At 51.1% G+C, this 22,655-nt stretch overlaps 1 protein-coding gene across 1 annotated transcript in view; it reads right to left on the reverse strand.

Moving 5' to 3' along the window:
• Positions 1 to 22,655, reverse strand: part of CSMD2 (CUB and Sushi multiple domains 2) — a 646,642-nt gene that overhangs the window by 314,274 nt on the left and 309,713 nt on the right. Inside the window, 3 exon segments of the mRNA XM_021095859.1 lie at positions 3,650 to 3,774; positions 4,442 to 4,529; positions 9,614 to 9,691. Of these exon segments, the coding sequence (XP_020951518.1) occupies positions 3,650 to 3,774; positions 4,442 to 4,529; positions 9,614 to 9,691 (291 nt within the window).

A 22,655-nucleotide genomic window follows, 5' to 3' on the forward strand; every position in this document is an offset into this window, starting at 1 on the left:
TGTTGTCCTCAATCTCCTTTGGATGAAAACATTTTTCTAGTAGTCAAATGAGAAGCTTATTTCCTTTGGTGGGAGGGCCAGAAGAAGAAAAAAAAAAAAAAAAGCCTGTGAATATCTCATTTCAAATTCTAAAATGAGGGCACAGTGCCATATTGTTCATTCATTCCAATCACTGGTTCATTCAGGTTGTCCTCAAACATTTGTGGAGAACCTATCATTTGCTGGGCCCCATGTTTTAGTAGAATTAATTGTGTGGAAAATGAATATTTAAAATCAAATCATATTTTAAATGCACTAGAGGAAAAATAATACCACTCCGTGTGGGGGTGAATCCTTCTCAGAATGTGATCTTTGGGTAGCCTGCTGATTCGTGAAGCTATAGTGGAACACAAAGGGTTTTGCCCCTTTTTATTCTCAAAGTGGGGTTCACGTCAATCCTCCTGAAAAAAAACTCACAGCACAGTGATTCTGACTAATTAAAAACATGAGGGTTTTAGGGGAGGGGGAGAAAGTGGGATGGTCAGGAAGTTTGTGGTTAATAGATGCAAACAATTACATTTAGATGGATAAGCAATGAGGTCCTGCCGAACAGCACAGGGAACTGTGTCCAGTCATTTGTGATAGATCACGATAGACAATATGAGAAAAAGAATGTGTGTGTGTGTGTGTGTGTGTATTATGTATGTGTATGTATATATGTATGACTGGGTCACTTTGCTGTACAGCAGAAATTGGCACAACATTGTAAATCCACTATACTTGAATACATTTTTTTTAGGTTTAAAAAAAAAAATTTGAAAAGAAAACCGCCAAAAAGAAAAAGACCTTTGAAGTGAATATTGATCTCAGCCCTTGGCCTTTGGGGAAGTCCAGGACAGATCACCCAAGTTCAAACCCAGGAAGCTTCACTTCTCTCTTCCTCCCTCGCAATGACCTTGGGGGAGAAAAAGTGGGGAGAGAACGGCAGGAAGTTGAACCTGCCCTAGAACCTCCTCTCTACCGCAGCTGGCACTAGGCACTTTCTACAAAATGGCTGGTTTAAATTTTGCAACCACTAGGTACTGTGAGTTTTGTTTTCCCAGTTGCTAAACGAGGGCCCTGTGGCTAAAAAAAAGTTGAAGGAACTCGCTAGGGCCAGTGAGCTAGCAGGTGGCAAAGTTGGGCTCGAGATCAAAGTCTGTGTGCTTCCCAAGGGGGATACTGGCAACATGATTGGACAAGACAGTGAGGAAACGCTAAAAGATCTGGGGCCTCTAGAGGCTGAGAGTGTGCTGCCCCAAGGTGTGAGGAAGCTGTACCCTGCCAGTGCTCAGCAGTTTAAACTATACACACGTGCACGGATGCGCTGGCATCATTTCTAAACGAGCCCTTTCATGGCCACTACTTCCTGTAGTTCTTGCCATAATGCCATACAGCCATGTTCTGTAATCACTGCCTTTTAGCAGAAGAGATGCAGAGAGGTGAAGACCCAGCCCAAGGACACCCCGCTGAAAAGCGGTGATGACTGAAAAAAAGAAAAAGGAGTTCTCTAGTGGCCTAGTGGCTAAAGACTTTGCATTGTCACCGCTGTGGCTCGAGTTACTGCTGTGGCTCAGATTGGAACCCTGGTCCAGGAAATTTTGCATGCTGCAGCCATGGCCAAAAAAATTTAAAAAGAAAGAATAATGGTTGGGTTTGAACCCCATTCTGCCAGGCTCTGTTTTCCACCCACTTCCCAGGGGCAAAGGATGGGATAAGAATGGGTGTGGAAAAGTGCAGCCGGATGCTTAGTCAACAGTGTGCTAGAGAAGGCAGCGTCCAGGGCGTCAAAATCAGTGGAGGACTGGGACCGGGTCTGGAGAAAAGGGTGAGCATGTTACTTGACTGCAAACCTTTTTCTGAAACGCCAGCCTTTCCTCACCCTGGGCTCATTCATGTAGATCATCACCATTACTAAGAGAACAACCTGCCTCCAGTGAAAAGGTTTGGGGGAGGGAGCAGATCCCACTGCTGCCTGAAGGCATCCTTGTTCTGGCTCCTCAAAAGGAATTTTGAAATAACAGGCTGGCGAAGGTCCCTTGATCCTCAGACTCGATAATTCTATGCATCTCCACTCAGCTGGTGTCCTGGTTCCCCAGAAATGGAGGGTTGTGCTATTCAGTTATTCAATCATCCATTCAACACATTAATGAGCCCCTACTATGTGCCTGGTTCTATCCTAGGCAGTGAACAAAACAGAAGTCCTGGCCCTAAAGAGCTTAGACTCTAGCACAAGGCTGCTTGTGTTCTGGTCCAGGACTTCCCAAGTCATAAAGCGTTGCCACATCCACAACTCCATTTGACCTTCATGTTCACACAAGACGGGCAGGGTAGGAACCACGGTCTACACTGGCAGGGAGGAAAATAAGCCCAGAGAAAATAGGAGGTTTGCCAAATTGCCTGTGGCCAGCTGGTGGCCAAGCTGAGCGTCATACCCAAGAATTCTTTTGTTGGATTTTTTTTTTTTTAAGAAAAATATTAGCTAGGTGGCATCTTTGAAATAATATGGCTAACATCAGTGGGGATACAAAGAGCATTATTAGTTGTGGATCGTGGCCACCTCAAAGTTGGTGAGAATGAATAAATCTCAGGCTTACTTGAGAGAGATTGTCTCGACCCTCTTCCAGGGTGCCTAGCAATACAACAGAAAAAAGGGAGTGGGTGTCCCTTCCTCAGTGTAGAAGTGATCTAAGTTCTTCACCCAGGACCCATCTGGCCCTGCATGAATTGCATCTTGGTGCATGTGTCTGGAGAGAGGCAAAGATCCCCTTCTTCAACTGGAAGGAGCCAGAAGGTAACTTCAGTGGGAACCATAGAGCAAGGGTTGTCTTTGTTTATTAACTCTACAGAATTCCTCACTCCTTCACCAAGACCTCTTGAGGCCTGGTCATGCCTGCAAACAATGGAAGAAGTGAGCTGCACCCTCTGTGGGGCATGAGAAGCTCTCTACTGGTCCCCGAGGTTGGGAGTGGCTGAGGCCAAGTTCTTCTACCATTGAAGCAGCTGCCATCCTGTCCCAGTGAAAAATCACCCGGGTCTGATATTTTAAGATTCTTTGGGGGACAGGGACTTGACCGGGCCAGCCTTGGCCAGGTGTGGGGTTAGAGGAATCCCCCAAGAAGCCTTTTGAGGTCATGGTCCACGTTACTCCTGCAGAGCTCGGCACACTCTTTCAGAAGTGGCAGTGTGTGTGCTGCTGGGGATGTGGAAAGAAACAAGGGCACTGAGATAGAGGGCTCGGGATGTCTGTGCGCTCGAATGGAGGGATTCAAGGTGACCTCCCTTCCAATCCAGCCAGGTGCAGTCATAATATCTTTGTGCAGTGGGCTAGCTGCTCATGCATGACTCCTGGATAGACTGTCAGGCAGGTGCAGGCAGGGCAGGGACCACGCCTATCTTTCCCGTCTCTGTGTCCCCCGATCCTCTACAGGCCTGGATGCTAAATAAATACGTTGAGTCAATCCATAAATGGATGCAGAATCTGAGGCCTGGGGAACAATGAGTGTGAGGTCAGCCAGTCTGGAGCAGGGCCTGGACCTCAGGCATCAGGAGCTGGGCTTCGTCCTCCATGCTCAGCCCAGGTTTTTGGCCAGCCTCCCAAACCCCCACCCCTTGCCAGGGTCATCCTCACCTCGGCAGACCGGCCTGTGGTCACTCCAGGCTGCGAACATGTCACTGACTTTCATACAGGTGATCCGCTTGGACCCTTGCAGGTCATAACCCTCGTTGCAGGTGAACTGGACGCTGGATCCTAACCTGGGAGACAAGGCGTATCTGTGAGCCCCTCCCCTGGGCAGGCCAGGCCCCCTCTGAGTCCTTTTTAGTTCCGCAAAGAAGGACCACGCCCAACTCCATTTCTGCTCTGGCCCTTAATATCGGCTCCACCGTTTTATCACTTATAACCTCTGGTGGAAGGAACACCTGCGCTTCACTTTCTTTTTTTTTTTTTTTTTTTTTAGACCATTTAATGGTTTTAGGACTGAGTTAAAAGATGACTGTGTTGGCAAAACGGCAATCCTCTGAGATAAGGATCAATTAGGACAGCCAAGAGTAGGGGGATGAGACCCACAAACTTGCACGAAAGTGGAGAACTATGGGAATATGCCTTGAGAGTTAGACACTTTACAAAATACACTGTCTTGGGGCCCTGGGACCTCCGAGGTGATCGGAGGTGTGAGCTGCCCACTTGTCCATCGTTACAGTGGATGTGGGTCTGCTGGGTGACACTGGCAGTCCACAGTCTTCCCCTCCACCACTCAAAGTGTGCACCAAGAAAGAATGCTAAAGGCCAGAGCTCTCCCTGGGAAGCGATCCGTACCCACGTGGCCCTCTCCGCTCTACCTCCAGGAAGGCCAGCCCCTGCCTCCCCCCAGCCAGGCCTCCCACCCTTCCGGCCATAAGAACATCCCCAAACAGCGCTTACCTGAAATCTGAGCCTAGTCTTTTGCCCCTTTCAGGTATGCCAGGGTCTGGACACATATTATGCCCTTGGGACACACCAACCTGAGTTACTACAAGGCAAAAAACAGCACAGACAGAGATGGACGATCACAGGAAGGCACCAGCCGAGGCCATGTCTCGGGGGCAGGTGGGCGCAGAGCCGGAAGGAGGCCCTGCTCTGCTGGGGCCGGTGGGGTTGCTGGGGGTCTACTGGGCTCGGGTTTCCCCAGTGTGCCTGAGGGAGGTGCTTTTGACAAATTCCTTTGGAAGCAAAGGCCAAGTGAAATTCATCAAGAGCACGTGGGCTCAGAGGCAGGCACGCCAAGCCGACGACCACCCCGTCCCCTTACCCGACACCAGCGGCCAGAGGCGGACAGTCCACAGTCCTCCCAGTGGCTTCCCCACCCTGCCAGCCTGCTGATGGTGACTCTAGATGAGATGAGCCCCCCAACCTCGGCCCCCAATGGAGAAATGACTCAAAGAAAGGTAAATAAAAGGTGGATGCGTGGTCAGAAACAGTAAAGAATGTAAGAGAAAGCTGCAGTCTGAAATTCAAAGCAGGGACTTGAGTTCAAACACGGGTATTTCTGCTGAGACACCCCTTCCCACCAGACAGTTCTCACTGCAGAGCGAGTGGTGGCCAGAACATTCCCCCGCCTGACACCATCAGTCGAGGGCACTGAGGTGGCACCGTAGTCCTCCTGGCAGATGCTATGATGCCCTCACATTTGCCAACACCAGAGTCTTGTTTTAAAAAACCACATGCATGGTCCTCTAGGCTAAAGGAGAAGCTTGGTCAGAAGGCGGCAGAGACACACGAAGTCAGTTTTCTCTTGTCTCCAGTGGAGAAGGTTTCTGGCCCCTGCAGTTCATTGCTCTGAGAAGCTGTGAGGCAAGAACTCCCTTGCACCTCTGGAGTCCTGGCCAGGAGCTGGAGTTTCAATCAAGCCCTCAAAAACCCATGTCCCCAACAAACACCTCTTGACGAAGAATGACGGGGCATCTGAGCAACGGTCCCTGAGTTGGCCCATTTCCCTCCCATCCCCTCGATGTCCCACAATATGAGCCATGTGCTCCGTCACCCACTCATTCCTGCACGTGGTACACAACAAGCATTAATTGAACACCTACTGCATACAAGACCCTATTTGAATACCATGGGAGATACTAATGCCAGATGTCAGACATGACCACTCCACTATCTTCAAGGAGTTCCCAAGTGAGTGAAGTTGTGAACTATGGAAAGAAACTATGGAACCACAAAGAGGAAGTGATGGAAAAATGTAGCTACAGGGAGGTTCAGAGAGAGGACCCATCGCATATTGCTAAGAGAAAGCATGGAAGGCTGCCTGGAGGAGGTGGCATTTAATGTGGTCCTTCCGAGATAGCAGAATTTAGAGTCATGCTAACAGAGAAATGACATTTCAGGCAGACAGACAGGCCAGGGGGCAAGTCGGAAACATGGAAACAGAGCTATAGGTTGTCCGATGTGCCAGAACAGGAGGAAGGGTATGAGTAACATGGGAGAGTGAAGGTGAGGTTTCAGGTCAGACTTTGAAGGGGCTTGAGTCTGATCCTAAAGACGATGGGAAGAGTGCTGAATGGGGAAGGGCATGGTAAGACGTGGGTGGCTCAGGGCGAGGTTGGATACTGCGAGATGAGGCAGGAAGTTTTGTAATCATCCAGGTAAAGAACAACGAGACCCTGGTTGTGGGGACAGAAATCAGGTGATACGAATGGCTGTGGCAAAGAAAGAATCACCAGGGCTCATGGAAGACTGGGGCCTGGGGAGAGGGAGCAGGGGACTTCCTGACCCAGGGAGTCTGTGAGGATGGTGGTGAGCTGATGGAAGTAGGGCAGCAGGCAGTCCCAGTTCAGACTCAGTCTCATTTCAGACCTGAATTTGGAGCTCTCTTCTACAGAGAGAAACCTGCTGTAGACCCAGTTCAAATCTCCAAGTAGCCCAGGGTGTGGCTGGCCAGGGGAACCTGGGGGTTTGAACAGACTGCCCGTTCAAGCCAAAGACCAGGTACCCTCTTGGCTGCGTGGGGATGAGCACAAGGCCTCTTGGACAGCCTCGTTTTCCCCGACACTCCCCACTGCCACGTTAACGCCAGGCACGCCCACCGGACCCTTGTCCCCCACGCCCATCCCCCCCTTGCCAAACTTCTATTTCCGAAGCTTTCCCATCCTAGACTTAGCCACATCGCCATTCCCCCTAGTCCAGGACCCTTCGGGCTGGGATAATAAGATGGAAGTGCCATCTCCAAAAGCAGAGCAAGCCCCTGCCTCCTGGAGCCTTGGTGTTCTGTGAGCAGGAGGAAGGAAAGAGAAAACTGGAGTTTCCAGGATCCCCGGGGTGGGGGGAGAGAGGATGTCGGTCCTGAGCTGAACCTGCTGGCTCACCTGCTGGCAAGCCGGCCTCACCATGATCCATCCCTGCTGAGGCTTTCTCAGCTAAGCGCCCACCTTCTTTCAGCCCTGCCCGCCCACCCCTGCCCACCAACCACCCCCATCCCAAAGCCCCTGCCAACCACCACGTGGGGACCACGCCCCACCTTGTAGCACGTTAAGAATGCCCAGCAGTTTCTTGTCTCCTTCTCTCGCCCTCTCATTCAGTGCGGATGCTGCTCAGCGAGCAGAGGGGAGGGCTGTCGGATGAGGATGTGGCTGGACGGGAGGGGGAAAGGCCATGGCGAAGCCCACCCACCGAACCACAGCCCCTGACCTGCACAGCAACCCCCTCACCTTCCCTCTCACCAGCCAGCCCGAAGTAAGGCTCAGGCGCCACCCAGGAAGTTGTAAGCCCAGCTTCATACCCCACCAGTGTCCCCTCTTCCCGGAAGGACTGAGCAGGTGACCATAATCCCACATGAGCCTCCGAGGCTCTCGGAAACGAGCAAAACCAAATCCCAGCAAACAGTCTACTGCTTGAATTATGGAGGCAGAGGGCTTTTCCCCTCTCCTTTCTGGGTTCCAGCCTCCCCTGCCTATTTAAAACCAGCTGCTTGTGCCCACAGCATGAATTTGCTGTTGGCTAAGGAGGGAAAAGACGAGAAAATGATCCTTGCCCCGGTCACCATGATAAAGAAGATGCCACAGCACACTCAGAAAGACTATGCCTTCTACCCCAAGAGACGGGAACTGCAGCCTGTGCCTGGGGGTCCATGGTGCCCATGGACTGTCTGGTGAAGGCAGCAAATGGGGCCCACTCCTCCCTGAAGTTCAGCACATCTGTCCACAGGGGATACGGGCAGAACACAATGGGCTAGAGCCCTGCAGACATCTAGCGCCCCGCCTCCCAGGCGGCTTGAGTCACCCCCACCTGTCTGAGAACATCTCAGAAAGGAGGCCGGTACCATGTTGTAGAGAGATGTATATTTGTTCAGAGAGGTTTTGCATTATTTTATTAAAATAGACTTTCTTCATCTTTCTGAGGGAGTCTGGGGTGCCTCCGAGAACTACTGAAAACCATAGACCTTTTCCTCCTAAAGGACACACCCACAACATCATGTAATTTTTTTTAGCGAGTTCACGGACCTCCTGGAGTCCTAGGTCCAGGAGGCCCATCTGAGATCCAACAGCGCCCTTGGGAGGAAGGGAGGGCAAAGTAGCATATCCTCATTCTACAGATGTGGGAGCCGAGGTGTGAGTGCCTGGGGTGACATGGTTACCCTTGTTCTCCCAAATCAGAACAACTTTCTTAAAGTTTGCCTGTGGCCTCAAGGCAAACTCTGAAGTTAAATCGTGCCTGCTTCTGGTTCCTCTGGTCTCCTGTGGCTGCAGAAAGAAAGAGCCCGGGCAGGCCCAGGCCATGTCTCGAGCCTTCTCTGCAGACTCCTGACCTAACCCTCTGCTCCTCGCCAGCCTGCTAGTCAACCCCAGAAGCAGGGAGTCCTGGCTGCTCTCTGCCATCCAGTGCCTTTGGGTTGGGGTGACCAGAGACCATGGTTCCCAGAGGCAAGGAGTGGGGCCCATCTCCAATTGGAGAGCTTGAAAGACCAGAGAAAACCCCACAGGCAGGCTCAGTGTTGTCAGGGCCTTGGGACCAGACTGCCTCTCCCCACTCCTGCTCCCTGCCACAGATGGCCCCGAGCCCTGGAGCCACCACGGCCGCTCTCCCTGTCGCTCTCCTGCAGGTACTTCTAGCATCGCAGGAGAAGTGAGCGCACGGAGGTGAGGAGGGGAAAGAAGAGGGTCAGAAGGGAGCAGAGACAGACAGAGGGAGAGGCAGACAGGGTGGTGGAGGAGGAAGGCAGGGAGGAGGAGGACAAGTGGAGGGAGAGAGAGGAGAGCGTGAGAAGCAGAGGGCAAAGGGAGGTAGAGGGTAGACCAGAACGCCGGGCGTTTGGGGACCAAGGGAGGTTCCTTGCCCTCATGTGCCAAATGAAAAAGGAGTGTTTCTTGGAAAGATCTGTTCTGCTTTCAGGTCCAGTCTTTCGGGGTGGCCCAGAACCTTCCAGAAACCCTTCTTACGCCGTGGCTCAAAAGCCTCCTAGCAAAGGCTCTGCTTAGGTGCTTCTGGAGTGACATTCCAGCACTGGACATCCCCCTTTCGATCTTTGAAACACTAACAGCAGGAGTATCCCCAGAGACAGGCTCTTCCCCGTGCCCAAGTGGAGCGCTCCCAGCACTGCCCCATCGGCTCGAGAAGCAAGGCCCCCCCACCCTCTAGTCCACTCTTTGCCCAGCCAGGTCCAGGGACCATGGTGAAGGGTTTGAGGCATTCCCTTCTCTCCCCTTCTCGACCTTGCCTTGGGAGCTGGATTCAGGGCCCTGAAGCCTCCAAAATCCCAGCCGCGGTTTACTGACTCCTAGGCCACGAGCCAGAAAAAGGATTGTCTTAGCAGGTGGAAGTGATTCAAAAGGAAAAAAGAAAGAAAGCAATGTAGCAGTAATGACTCCCTGGACTGCAGTTAGAATGGGAAGGGCAGGAGAAAGAAGAGGCAGGAGGGGGATGCGGGACAAACACGAGGGGACAGAGGGCTGGCCCTGGGGCTGCTCACTGGCCACATGGTCAGTATGCCCGCCGCAGACCCCGGGCGGAGGGAAGTGGGGCTGAAGGGGAATCAGGGCAGTGTCATCTGGCTTCCCCGCGGTCACAGCGCCGGCGGGTCTGACCTCGAGCGAGAGGCCCGGCGGGGCGGACACTTACACACAGACGTCTTCTGGTTGTTATCTTTGCTGGGCATCAGCTTCACACCTCGAGACTTCAACTCGATTTGCTTCTTGACTAGAAAGAATGGGAGAGAAAAAATCAGTTTAAGTCATTTTTCTGGGACTGGAAGATAGGTCCTTCCAGAATGATCCCTCTCCTGGCTTGGGATGTTCCAAGGGGGGAGAGGGGGAAGGGGGTCAAAGCCAGAAGCCCCACGGGGCAGGGATATACCAAGGGTAGCACTCAAGTGCAGCAGGATCTCAGACAGGGAGAAAGAGCTGCTATCACGGCTGACTTCCTGGAGGAGGCAGCCAAGGTGATCTTCCTGCAAACACGTGGTGAGCATTCACATTCGAAGCTCTGCAGCCTGCCCTCGGCAGTCTGGCTCCCCTCAGGTCCAGTCCTGCTCAATTTTGGGACCAGCCCCGGCCAAGTGTGTTACACTGGCTTACCCCTGGCCTCAAGCTGTTACGCTCCCTGTATCCACAATAGCTGCAATGTGACTGTAGCCCTTCCCATGAAAGAGCTGGAGCTTATTTCCCTGCCCCTTGACTTTGGGTTTGGTCGTTAGACTTTTGGAGGCCTTGACATGTCCCAAGACTTGAAAAGTGACTGCCGGATTAGGCTTGCCCACTTGAACATCTGCCATTGTTGGCAGAAGACAGGGCTGGTCCTAGGAGGATGAGAACGTGTGGAACAGAGCACCAGCAGAGCCTGGCCCCACACCAGCCCACCTTGTGGGCACGGGCAGCTGAGTCCAGGAGGCCCCTGAGGGATGGTGCCTGGTGCAGGTGGTGGCCTGATGGATTGAACTGGGTTTATATCCCAACACCAAGTCCAGTCCCAAGCTCATCAGGACTGTGCCAAATGGCACACAAAGGCCCAGACCTTCCAATTCCAAAGGCCATTCCTCTGCTCCATCAACCTCCTTTGGGTCTCAGTACCCCTGTGCCGCAATGCATCCTGCTGGCTGCCAAGGGCTCCATCGTGCCTCTGGTTTTCTGGCTTGATTTATGTGTCCAACCCCAGACCCCCTGGCCCTGTTCTAATGGATACCAGCAGCAGTAACCACTGTGACCAGCACTGCCTACGTGCCAGGCCCTGGGCTGAAGGTCTTACAACTTCTTCACTTAAATCAGCAGCACTGACCCCTCTCTTTCTCTCACACCCACACATCATCTATCAGCACATCTTTCCCCAGTGCGGTTTCCACGCCTATCTCCCTGGTCCAAATCTCCGAGGCGTCTTCCCCCCTTGTGGCTATGGCCTTCCATCTGCCACACTCGCCCCCATCTAACCTGTTCTCAACACGAGAGCCAGGGGGATCCTGTTAAAACATAAGTCAGACCAAATTACATATCTGTCAAAACTCTTCAGGGACAACCCAACTCTCCTACAATAAAAGCCAGAATCTTTAAAAGTGCCTGCCAGACAGGCTGCCCTCTCTGGGACCTCTCTCACCCTATCTCTGACCTCAATCACTCTTCTCCAGCCACGTGGGCCCCCTTGATACGCCAACAATGCACCAGGCATGCCGGTTCCCTGGAATATCTGCCCCAGATATCTTCATGACTCCCTCCCTTTTTTTCCTTGAAACTTTTGTGGGGACACCACTACCTCCTGGAAGCCTTCTCGGATGGTGCCACTAAATACTCTCCCTAGCTGGCTCTAGGCCATACCACATGCTATACCGGCTCTCCCTACGCCTCCCTACTTTAACGTTCTAGCACACATATCATTTTCTTAGTGATTTTTGTCATCCTACATGGCAATGTAAACTTCACAAAGGCAGGGATCTTGGTCTGCTGTGTTCACTGCTGTATCCTCAATGTCTAGTCCACAGTGATATGGCCCAGTGCCTGGATCAATAATCATTTCATTTGGTCCTTATAAGTTAGACAACCTTGACCTGTGGGTTTTTTTTTTCTTCCAATTTCTTCATCTTTATTTTATTTTTTAATTAAATTATAGTTGATTTACCATATCGTGCCAAACCCTGCTGTACAGCAAAGTGACCCTGTCATACACACACACACACACACACACACAAATATATATATATATATATACATCCTTTTTCTCATATTATCTTCCATCATGTCCGATCCTAAGAGACTGGGTATAGTTCCCTGTGCTATACAGCAGGACCTCATTGCCTATCCATTCTAAATGTAAGAGTTGGCATCGACTAACCCCAAACTCCCAGTCCACCCCCTTGATAGATGATAAAACTGAGGTTCACAGTGGTTTCTATGATTTACTGTAGGACATAGAGCCAGGAGGCAGCTGTGCTCTTGGCTGGACCTCAGCATCTTCTCCTGTGACTTGCCCCCAAAGTAATCCCAAGGACTTGGTCCACCTTCAGCATCTGCCCCCCAGGCCCCAGCTCAGCCCTTGAAAATTCAGGGATTCACTCTGCACTTGAGATAACACGTCAATCCCAGAACCAAAGCCCAGGGGGATCAGGTGTGCAAAGGGGGCCATCTCCCAGGACCCCTCACCCCCGGGCCCTCCCTGTACTGCCTGTAACCAAAAGCTTCCCAAGGGTCTAAGCTGAATGCCTGATAAAATTCAGTTACTAGCACAGAGTCCCCACTTCCCGACATGCATTCAAATCCCCTTTATAAATTGTGCATTACTCTCCATGTGTATCCAGCAGGAAAATTTCCAATGAACACTAACGTGGACCCATTATCAAACAGAGGGTATTAGCAGGGAAACATGCATTATTCAAGCCTAGCTAATAACGGTGCAGCAGGGGAAAAAAAACTTCCTCTGATTCAACATCCCTGAGAGAACAGGAGTGGTACCAGCACCATAAGGGCATTTGAGCTCTTCTCCCTGATGGCCCAGCCCTGGGCAGGGGTGAGGAGAGGGCGCACTAAGACCCAGCGCAGCCCACTGGGGCGGGTCTGCGGAGGTGGCTCAGGGCCTCCGGCTAAGGGGAAGGAGGGGAGTCAGAACCTGGCCAACCCCTTGTTTCAGATTCTAGCATCCACTGGAGGAGGGGGCGAGGCAGGGGGCCAGTGCCCAGGGATGTGCTCCAGGGGCAAAGGCTGCTTGGGTTTTCCCTGTAGCTGCTGAAGGGGGACCATGAGATGCAGGTCAACACTGGGGGGAGCCTCCTCCGCTCTTCTCAAGGCTCCTGCCCCTCCCCAGCTCCAGAGGCCAAAAGGAATCCTTCTAACATCCACGTCCATCCTTTCTACTCGCTCGTCTCCAAGAAGGACCGTGTCACCTGGTGGGTCAGCACCTGACAGTCCCGGGATGACGTCACTGCGCCTCCCAAAGGGAACTAGCTCCGTTCTTCCTCTTCTGCATCCTGCTATTTACCGCAGGATGGCGTTTGTTAAGGTGATGAGAGGAATGGGTGAGAAGGAAGTCGAAGAGCTGGAGGGGGCTCCTTAACTTGCGTACAAACTTTGGGACTGTTTGCCCCTCCGAGCCGGGTCTGAGAGGCTGTGTCACCCACGCCGTTGGTGAGCCCCACACATTAGCTCGGAAGATACAGAGCTTCCTCACACTGACACACTCTCTCAAAAAAAAAAAAAAAAAATCTGGCCAGGCCCACTTCATCACCAGACCTGATGAATGGGTCAAGAGAACGTCCGGGCTAGAGGGGTGCCCACTTGGCACGATCTATATCACTAAGGATCTTAGCATCCAGAAAATACCTCCACAGGCTGGGCTGCAGTTTGGGGGCAATTCCAGGGCAGGGGTCACACCCTGAATTACAGACAGAGAGTTAACAGTCTGACCAAGTGCATGGTGAGTGACCTTGGAGAGTGGAGCACCATGGGAAATCAGCCTTGAAATGAGCCCAGAGAAGAACTAACTGGACAGACCAGGGCAGACCTGCATGCGAAGGGTCAGAGAACAAGGGCGCTTCTCGCTCCAGATGGGTCTCCACAGGGTGCCACTGACAGCCAATCAGAAAGGAAGGGCAAACCGGCAAGGTCCTGGCGAATCTCTGGGGTGATTGTGTTCTTCTTTGTACATTCATTCATGGAGCGCCCACTAGCGTGGCACCGATGATAGACATCGAAGCACTGGTCTCTTACGAGGATTCTGTAGCCATAGCTGCCAGGAGATAGAGTGGAGCTGGCGCCGGCTCCTCGGTCTCCCTACACTTGAACGCACATCCCTGATGCACAGAGGCACACTACACATCCATGCACGCATGCACATCCGTGTCTACAAGCAGCGCCCCCACAAGAATGCATTTGCACCTCTGGGTGTGCATGGCTAAAACACTCACATGCAAATATAACTCACTTATCCACGTGCCTGCACTGTATGGGAACAAAGTCAGGACTCCCCAGAGAAGAGTGAGGGCTTTAACTGGCTGATGGAAATCTTAGTAGGTACATTCATCTCCTCTGAATGATAATGACTACAGGAGACTGCCAGGCTGCTCCATTCATCCTTTATATTCTGGTTAATTACAAGACATTTCCCCGCTGTTGTAAAGGTTAGCGGGACACATGGTACACATTTAGCGAGAAGAATCTGGCAATACAGCCTAGTAACTGCAGCGTCAGTTACTAGGCTGAGCTAGCGGGAGACAAGAACCTGTTAGTGGAGAAGATGGGAGAGGGAGGCTTAACCTGTCTCCTCATCTCCAGGGACCAGGAAATGGATGGAATTACAGTTTCTTCTCATCCCAGTGGATCCAGACAGCCCTCCATGACAGTAAGTCCCTGCACCCAGCTTCATCACCCGCCACCTGGCTGTCCTGCTGGCTGGACCATCCCTTCACCTCCCCCTGCACCCACACCAAATCCAGTCCATTCAACCTGAGAAGGTTTCTCCAGCCTGTATCCTTCTTTCAATGTTCTAAGCCGCCACCCCTGCCCTAAACTCATTCTTTTTTGCCTGGTTTTTGTTCACTGATTTACCTCTCTAGCCCATCCTTTAAAAATGTTGCACATGGTGCTCTTTTAAAAACCGAAGTCTGATCTCTCCTTTGCAAACTTGGGTGTGCCTCCTGAACTCTGTCCCACCCCCTTGTCACTGAAGTCCTGCCTGGCTTCCTGGCCACCAGCCCTGTAGAAATGCTTTCAATACTCACTCTCCTTTGCTAGACACAGCCAGCATCAAGCTCACTGGCTCCTCATCTCACTGAGATTTTTTTTTTTTTTGCCAAAGATGTAAAATTCAGTACAGGTGCCTAAGATCTAATGCTTCAAGACCTTCTAGCAGGTGAGGAAGCCCTTGCTATGGAGAAGTGCATTGTGGAGGACAGTGACTACAGAACAGATGTGGGGACCCCTCAAAGTCACAAAAGATGAGATAGCTGTTGCTAGGTCCACGGACTTAAAGGATAAATATAAAATGATCACACCAGGCTTGATCGGGATTCTGCTAACACACAGAGGGAGAAGCTGGGGTAGCACCACCACTGTTGCCACACTGGCACACTTGATTATCACAGAAAGTGTCAAGAAAATTTGCAAAGATGTTAATCCGGTGGGAATCAGGAAAGGTGCGATGCTGCACGTTGATGCTGTAACGGCTGAACTCAGGAAGCAGCCCAAACCTGGCACAGACCCTGAAGAGACTGCTCCGTTTGCCACGGTCTCCACAGAGGGATCAGCAACATCGTGTCTGACATAATCACAAGGGTCCCAAAGTTGTGCTTATGGTGCAGGACAGGAGAACACTGAGTGGCAAGTTAGGAATTGAAGGCGCAGAAATTGACTCTAAGGTGACCTATCTCCCTCCTTGACTAACACAGCAAAAGTTCAGAAACAGGAATTCGAGCAGACTGATGGTTTCCAGCGTCCAGTCCATTGTACCTACTCTTGAAACTGCCAATCCCCAGAGTCAAGTCTTTGGTTATAATGGCTGAAGATGCTCTCAGCACACTCATTTGGAAGAGGATGAAAGTTGGCTTTTGAGGGTCTAGCAGTCCAAGCTCCAAATTTTGGTGTTACAGAATGAACCTGACAAAGCCACTGCCACCGTGGGTGTGATATTTGAGAAAGGGACCCGGACCCTCAATCTATGTCCTGCTTTACCACCTAGGAAAAGTTGGAGAGGTCACTGCCACCAAGGGTGAGGCCACATTCTTGCAAGGAAAAGGTGACAATATTCAAATTGAGAAACATATTTAAGAAATCACCGAGCAGTGAGAAGGTTACTATCCATGACCATGAAAAAGAAAACCTAAATGAGTATCTGGCAAAACTTCAGAGAGAATAACTGTGCTGAAGATTGCTGGGACAAGCGACGTGGAAGAAGATGAAAAGAAATAGTCCCAGACGCTCTGAATGCCACCAGAGCTGCTGGTAGCAAAGCCCTCACCTGGGTGCTTCATTCACTTTGGTGCATCCCGGGCTTAGATTTACGGCTCCAGCTAAACGAAGAGCCAAAAATTGGTACAGAAATACTTCAAAGAGCACTCAGAACTCAGGCAATGACCGCAGCTAAGAATGCAGGTGTTGAAGGATAACTGGTCGTTGAGAAATTTTTGCAAAGTTTCTCGGAAGCTCTTATGCGCCACGCTGGGTGAATCTTCAAATATGGTGGGAAAAAGAATCATCAACCCAACTCAGGTTGTAAGCAGAGCTCTGTTGGAAGCTGCCGATTAACCACAGCAAAAGTTGCTGTGCCACTGGAGTTCCTCAGGGAGAGAAGGACCTTGGCATGGCAGATGGGGCAGCGTCAGGGGTGGCATGTTCTAATTCCTAGACTGGTGCTCAGCTATGAGTAATAGACTGTGCAGCCATCTTCAAAGCACAGCTTCCCAGCAGTCAGCTGGAGAAAATGACTGGAAGAAGGATGCTTCAGGAAATCACTGTGGCCATTGGCCACTGCCTTTGCACTGCTCTCCTCTCTTCTTGGAACATCTGTTCTCCTCTGTTCTGTGTGGCTACCTCTTGTTGGAAGGCCTCACTCAAAGGGAAGCCCCTCACCCCCTGTGATCATCGGCCATGGGGGACATTTAAGAAAGGCTCTTTTCACTGTCATTCCTGGTAGGTGTAAAAAGAAAAAGAAGAACAAAACACCAACCAGCCGACCAACCAAGAAAGCAACGAACACTCTGAGAAGGACTGGATATATTCATCTGGAGACAGTGGGATTGATTATACAGACTCAGTGGTCTTCCAGAGCTGTTAGGAACCTTACAGAACCTCAAGCCCTGGATGGCCAAATACTTGAGGTATAGGAACCTATTTTAACCCACTTAGGTAAATGCTTGCACAAAACAGGTCAAAAAGGGATTGCTTTGGTTGAAGTTCGGTGGAAACCCAGAATCCCACCTGTTCGGCTCCTAGCAAAATAGCTGCTGGGAGAACCCCCTGGCCTCCAAGGAACCCACTTTTTGTTTTTTTAGGGCTGCACCTGCGGCGGATGTAAGTTCCCAGTCTAGGCGTCGAATTTAAGCTACAGCTGCTGGCCTACACCACAGCCACAGCAATGCTGGATCCAAGCCGCGTCTGCGACCCATGCCACAGCTTGCAGCAATGCCAGGTCCTTAACCCACCGAGAGAGGCCAGGGATCCAACCCGCATCCTCACAGACACTATGTCCATTTCTTAACCTGCTGAGCCACAACGGGAACTCCTCCAAGGAACCCACTTTGAAAGCCCATTCTTTTGGCCCCCCTCCTCTCATGTCACACCCATGATGTTACACACATGCTGAGATGCTACACACACAGGGAGATGCTACACACATGGGGAGGATCAGGCCTTCAAAGGGCATCAGTGGCCTCAGGCTCTGCGTTGTCTCAAGACTTTTACAGCTTTAGCTCTAGCCCAGACCCTTTCCTCTGAGCGACAGATGGACAGACCGAATAGTCACCTTAGTCTCCCAACTCCTGATATTCCAACACAACCCCAGAATCAACATGATCCAAGCAAAATCCATCCCTCTGCCTCTGCTAGAAATCACCCTGGTTAATAGTTCCTTTTTTCTTTCTCTCTGACCCCCCTTCTTTCTTTCTCTTTCTTTTTACTCTTTCAAGCTAGAAACCTAAGAGTCCCCTGACTCTTTCATCTCCTTTCCTCCATCCCCTCTCACTCCCAAATCTGAGTCCCGAGTCTAGCGTGCTTTGCCCCGGAAAGGTCTCTTCTGGTCTGTCTCCTCCTCTCCATCGCCACTGCTTGTGCCTAAACTCTGGATCCTTGTCATCTTCTAGTTCTCCAAAACTCTCAACTCTCTTCCACTATTTTCACCCTAGAGCAGCCCAAAGATCTTTGTAAAATGAAAACAGGATCACATCTCCCTCTTGTTAAAACCCCTGATCACCTCTCATCGCCATGGGAACAAGCCCAGCTTTTCCGCAGCTTTTTAAGATGAGAACCCTGCCTCACTTTCAGGTCTCACAACTCGCTACCTCTCTTTGCTCGCTGTTGCTTTTGACTGTGAACTTGGCTCTAGGTCTGCAGTTGTTTTCTGCAAAAGGTCTGGGAATAAATATACTGGGCTGTGGCCCATCTATCTCAGTTGCAAACTACTCAACTCTGGCCAACTTTGGAAGCACTAAAGCACCCAAAGGCAATGTGTCTAGGAATGAGCGTAGCTGGCTTCCAATAAACCTTTATTTTTGGACACTGAAATTTCAATTTCATGTAATTTCCATGTGTCATGAAATTGTCTCCTTGTATTTTTTTTTCTTCTACTGTTTAAAATTGTAAAACCTATTTTTAGCTCAAGGACCATACAGAAACAGACAGAGGGCTGGGTCTGGCCTGCAGGCCGTGTGCAGACCTGGGCTCCACACATACTGAGTTACCTGTGGTTCCTGACTTAGCACTTTGACGTTATCTTGCCTTAACCTGGAATGCTTTTTCCCATGGTCCAGCTGGCATCTTTTTGAGACCCACACTGGAGTCACTCCCCCCATCGCCTGCCTTTTGGGGCTTTCCTTAGTGCCTCTAGCAAAACGAAGTGCTCCTTTATCTCCAGTCCTAGAACCCTACCTCAGACCTCAGTGCTAACTCTTCTCACATGGCACAGAAATTCTAGACATGTGTCTGTTCTTCTCTTTAACCTGTTCTCCTTGAGAGCGGAGACTGGCTTGGTCCTGTTCATCTTTCTGTGCTGTCAAGGGATAGTGTCACATGAAACACTCTTGTTAAATGAACTACAACTGGCTACCTTCCAACAGCCCGCTCCAGGCGATCAAGCCTAGAACTCAGACCCTCTGATAGTGCATGGTATTAGCTAAAACTGTGTGTGGCCATGGGCAGCCCTAAATTCAGCTTGGACTGAGACAAGCCTGGAACGTGCCTTATGGTAGGTTAGTGAGATTTATTTTATTTTAATTGTGTTTCTTTTATTTTTTGTTTCTCTGGGACAACACACCCATCGATACAGTCAGGAGTTGGTAATTACTGGCCCTGGAACGTGCTACATCCCTTGAGACTCTAATGCCAGAAAGCTGAGCATGACGGGGGACATGGATCCCACGCTGATGAGCCCCTGGTTCATTCTGCAAACTTCTCTGCCCTGCTCTGTGCCCCTGGAGCCGGACCTCTGTGGACAGCTAGAGAACAAGGGGGCCCACTGGTCAAACTGGTCAGCCTGCCAGTACACAGAGCAGACCAGGGCAAGGCCTCTGAACCCTTGTTCCTGGTTTCCTGCTGGCGTGGCAGATGGAAGGCATGGGAGTAAGGGAGGGAGAAGGGCAAGATCTGGTTGCTGATTCCCAGGCTCCTCCTCCTGCACTGGATGCTGTTTCCCAGGCCCTTCCTCCAGCACTGGTCACAGATTCCTGGGGCCCCTTCCTCCTGCACTGGTCACAGATTCCCAGGCCCCTCCTCCTGCACTGGTTGCTGATTTCCAGGCCCTTCCAACTGCACTGGTTGCTGATTCCCAGACTCCTCCTCCTGCACTGGATGCTGATTCCCAGGCTCTTCCTCCTGCACTGGTCACAGATTCCTGGGGCCCCTTCCTCCTGCACTGGTCACAGATTCCCAGGCCCCTCCTCCTGCACTGGTTGCTGATTTCCAGGCCCTTCCAACTGCACTGGTTGCTGATTCCCAGACCCCTCCTCCTGCACTGGATGCTGATTCCCAGGCTCCTCCTCCTGCACTGGTCGCAGGTTCCTGGGGCCCCTTCCTCTGCTCTGTAGGTTGGCAGTGGTCAGCCTCCTCAGCTCTGCCGGGCAGCTCTACCTCAATGGCTCCAGCTCCTGATACTCCCTCCCCTGGCCCTTTCCCTAGTGTGGTGCTGCCGTTTCACTGCTGTTTGGTTCCTAGGGAATCTCATCATCCCTCTGGGTCCCTTTCATCTTACCTCTGTAATTGGACCTTCCACTAACCCTTCTTCACTGAAAGCCGTGCAGTAAGGATGCACCTGCCTCCTGCTAGAGCCCTGACAGAAACCTAACTCTGCCACTGTTTTGGACTGAATTGCAAGCAGCAAAACTTAGAAAGGTCTTTAAGGCTTCCAGAGTTGTCCACTCCTTTAGAGCAACAGTTCTCAACTGGGGGTGATTTTGCACTCAGGGGACATCTGGCAAGGTCTGGAGACTCCTTGGATGTCATGACTCTGTATGTGTCTGTGTGTGCGTGCAGGGGTGCGTGAGTGTGCACAGGGGGTCTGCTGGCCTCTAGCATCCAGTGGGTAGAGGCCAGGGATGCTGCTAAGGGTCGTTCAAGACCCAGCACTGGCTCCCACGACAGAATCATCCAGGCCGTGATGGCAATAGCGCAGAGGCTGAGAAACCCTGCTTGAGGACGTTACCAGTTGAGTTTTTAATGATTATTGTAGACCCTTGTGCTATGAAACCTCAGTCTTGAAAACCCTTGTCCCCAGGGGAGAATCATGTGTTGACACAATCTGCACATACCACCGTGTATCAGGATGCCAGATCCAGATCAACACAGCTGGGGTTCAAACTCGGGCTCCGACCCTCTATCTATGAGACCTGTGCCAGCTACGCACCCTCTCGGCCACTCTCTTCCTTGTCTGTTAACCAGGGCTGAGAGTAACGCCTATTTACTCAGTTGCTGTTAGGACTGAATGAAGAACTAAACGCCAAAGTCTTGACACTCAGCGAGCCCTCCGCAAACGCTGCCCCACACGAATGTGCAAATCCTGTTCTGGGCTACGTGGAGGGAGGCAGAGAGAGGGTAGAAAAGGGCCTGCTCTTGAGACGGTCATAAGGAAAACAGTTTTTCAGATCATGGGTTGTTCCCTGCTATCGTCTTGGACAGAAGCTGATTGAGAGGTTGTCACGAACATGAAAAATTGGAAACGAAATTTTCAGGGTGCACCACCCTCACTGAGGGTAAATAACCCTTGGTGACATTTTCTTTTTAGTTCTACAGATATATCTCTGTGTCCTGGGCTGTGATGGAAAGAGTGTGTTTTTATGGTGGGGTGAAATTAACAAAACAAAGTTTAAAAGCTACCAGTCAAATAGGAAAAGCGAGGCACACAGAGTACCAGGGGCGAAGGCCCTGTGATTTCGTAAAAAAAACTCACATGGGTCTGTGAATAGATTTGAACTTCACCACCCACAGGCTGAGTGACCTGTGCGTGTTGGGTGAGTTGGGTTAGACTCTCGGAGCCTCAGCTTCCTCGAATGAAAGATGGGAATTAAAAACCCACTGCAGGAGTTCAGGTCATGGCTCAGAGAAAATGAATCTGACTGGCATCCATGAGGTTGCAGGTTTGATCCCCTGGCCTCACTCAGTGGGTTAAGGATCCCATATTGCCATGAGCTGTGGTGTAGGTAGCAGACACACCTCAGATCCTGTGTTGCTGTGGCTGTGGTGTAGCCTAGGAACCTCCATATGCTGCAGGTGCGGCCCTAAGAAGACAAAAATTTTAAAAATTAAAATAAGCTGCACCGTGGGGAGGATCAAATGGGGCAACACGTGTACAGGGCCTGCTGCACAGTAGGTGTGCAGTGGATGTGTGCTCCTGACCTTGTGGAAACTGCCTGGTCTGGGTTCTTGCTGCCTGCAGTCTGGCATCAAAGCTTATCCTATGACCGTGACAAATGGGGCCCCAGAAACTTGAACTTTTAGAAGCACCTAGCACCTATTTAAGCAGATGAAACAATAGCATTCATCTCTGCTTTTCTCTTTTAGAAAACATAACAGAAAGATCCAGACAGGAGCTTTACTCCCACAAAGGCCCAACTTTGGAGGCAGAAAAATGTCTACAGGAAAGTTTTCAGAGCTAGGCTTTGTGAAGCCCATCAGACTCAGCTGGTTTTCTGTTTATTTTTAAAAATATTTCCAGGGAGTCCTGCTACTAAAGACTAAGGAAAGGAGGCTGTTCCTAAAAGTTTTAGATTTTAAAAGTAACGCTGCTGCTTCCAGTACGGCTTTTATTTGGGTTTCCAGCCTGAGAGCCCAGCCCCAGGGACCTCTGCTTGGCCACAGCCACCTCCGGGGTGAGGTGTGCTCGCAGTCCCAGCCTGAGCCTCACAGCCTCCCGGGTTGTGCTCCTTCCTGACACACGGCCGTGAGGCAGGGATCACAGCTTCCTCTTCCATCAAGCCAGTGTCCTGTGCCGGATTTTCCGGACTCTCTCACTCCGCAACACAGATCGCGCCTCTCTTATTCCCCAGGGGGCCTCATAGCAGGGCCTTCGACTTAGTAGGTGGGCAATGCCAGCTCCCTGTCAATTCAATCAGAACCAACCTCAGTTTGTCACCAACACTAGCTAAAGGCTTAATGAGCAAGTCTGAAGGTAACCCTTGGTGTTGATGAGTTTTGTGTACTTGGAACAGACTCAAGGTTGAAAGGAGTGCCGTCATCTACTCCCACCCATCCGCTGGATGTTGGGATCTCTTCCAGGCCTGGAGAGCTCCCTGCTTTGGGGTTAATCCACTCCCTTTACGGGTGGCTCTCGGAGGCAGGAAATTCTTTGAGATTGGAGCAGAAATCTGCTCACCTGCAGTTTCCTCCTGCCGCCCTCGCTCTGCCCTCTTGCCACCCCACAGCACTTCACAGGTTGAACATCTCAGCTAGGGAGCTCCCAAAAGTTGGTCTGCCTATCATTTGTCCCACATCTGTGTTCTATGTAAAATGAAGGAGGATTGAAATGAGGGCCGCTCCCTCACTTTATC

This window comes from Sus scrofa, chromosome 6 (assembly GCF_000003025.6).
Source record: "Sus scrofa isolate TJ Tabasco breed Duroc chromosome 6, Sscrofa11.1, whole genome shotgun sequence".
Taxonomy (NCBI): Eukaryota; Metazoa; Chordata; class Mammalia; order Artiodactyla; family Suidae; genus Sus; species Sus scrofa.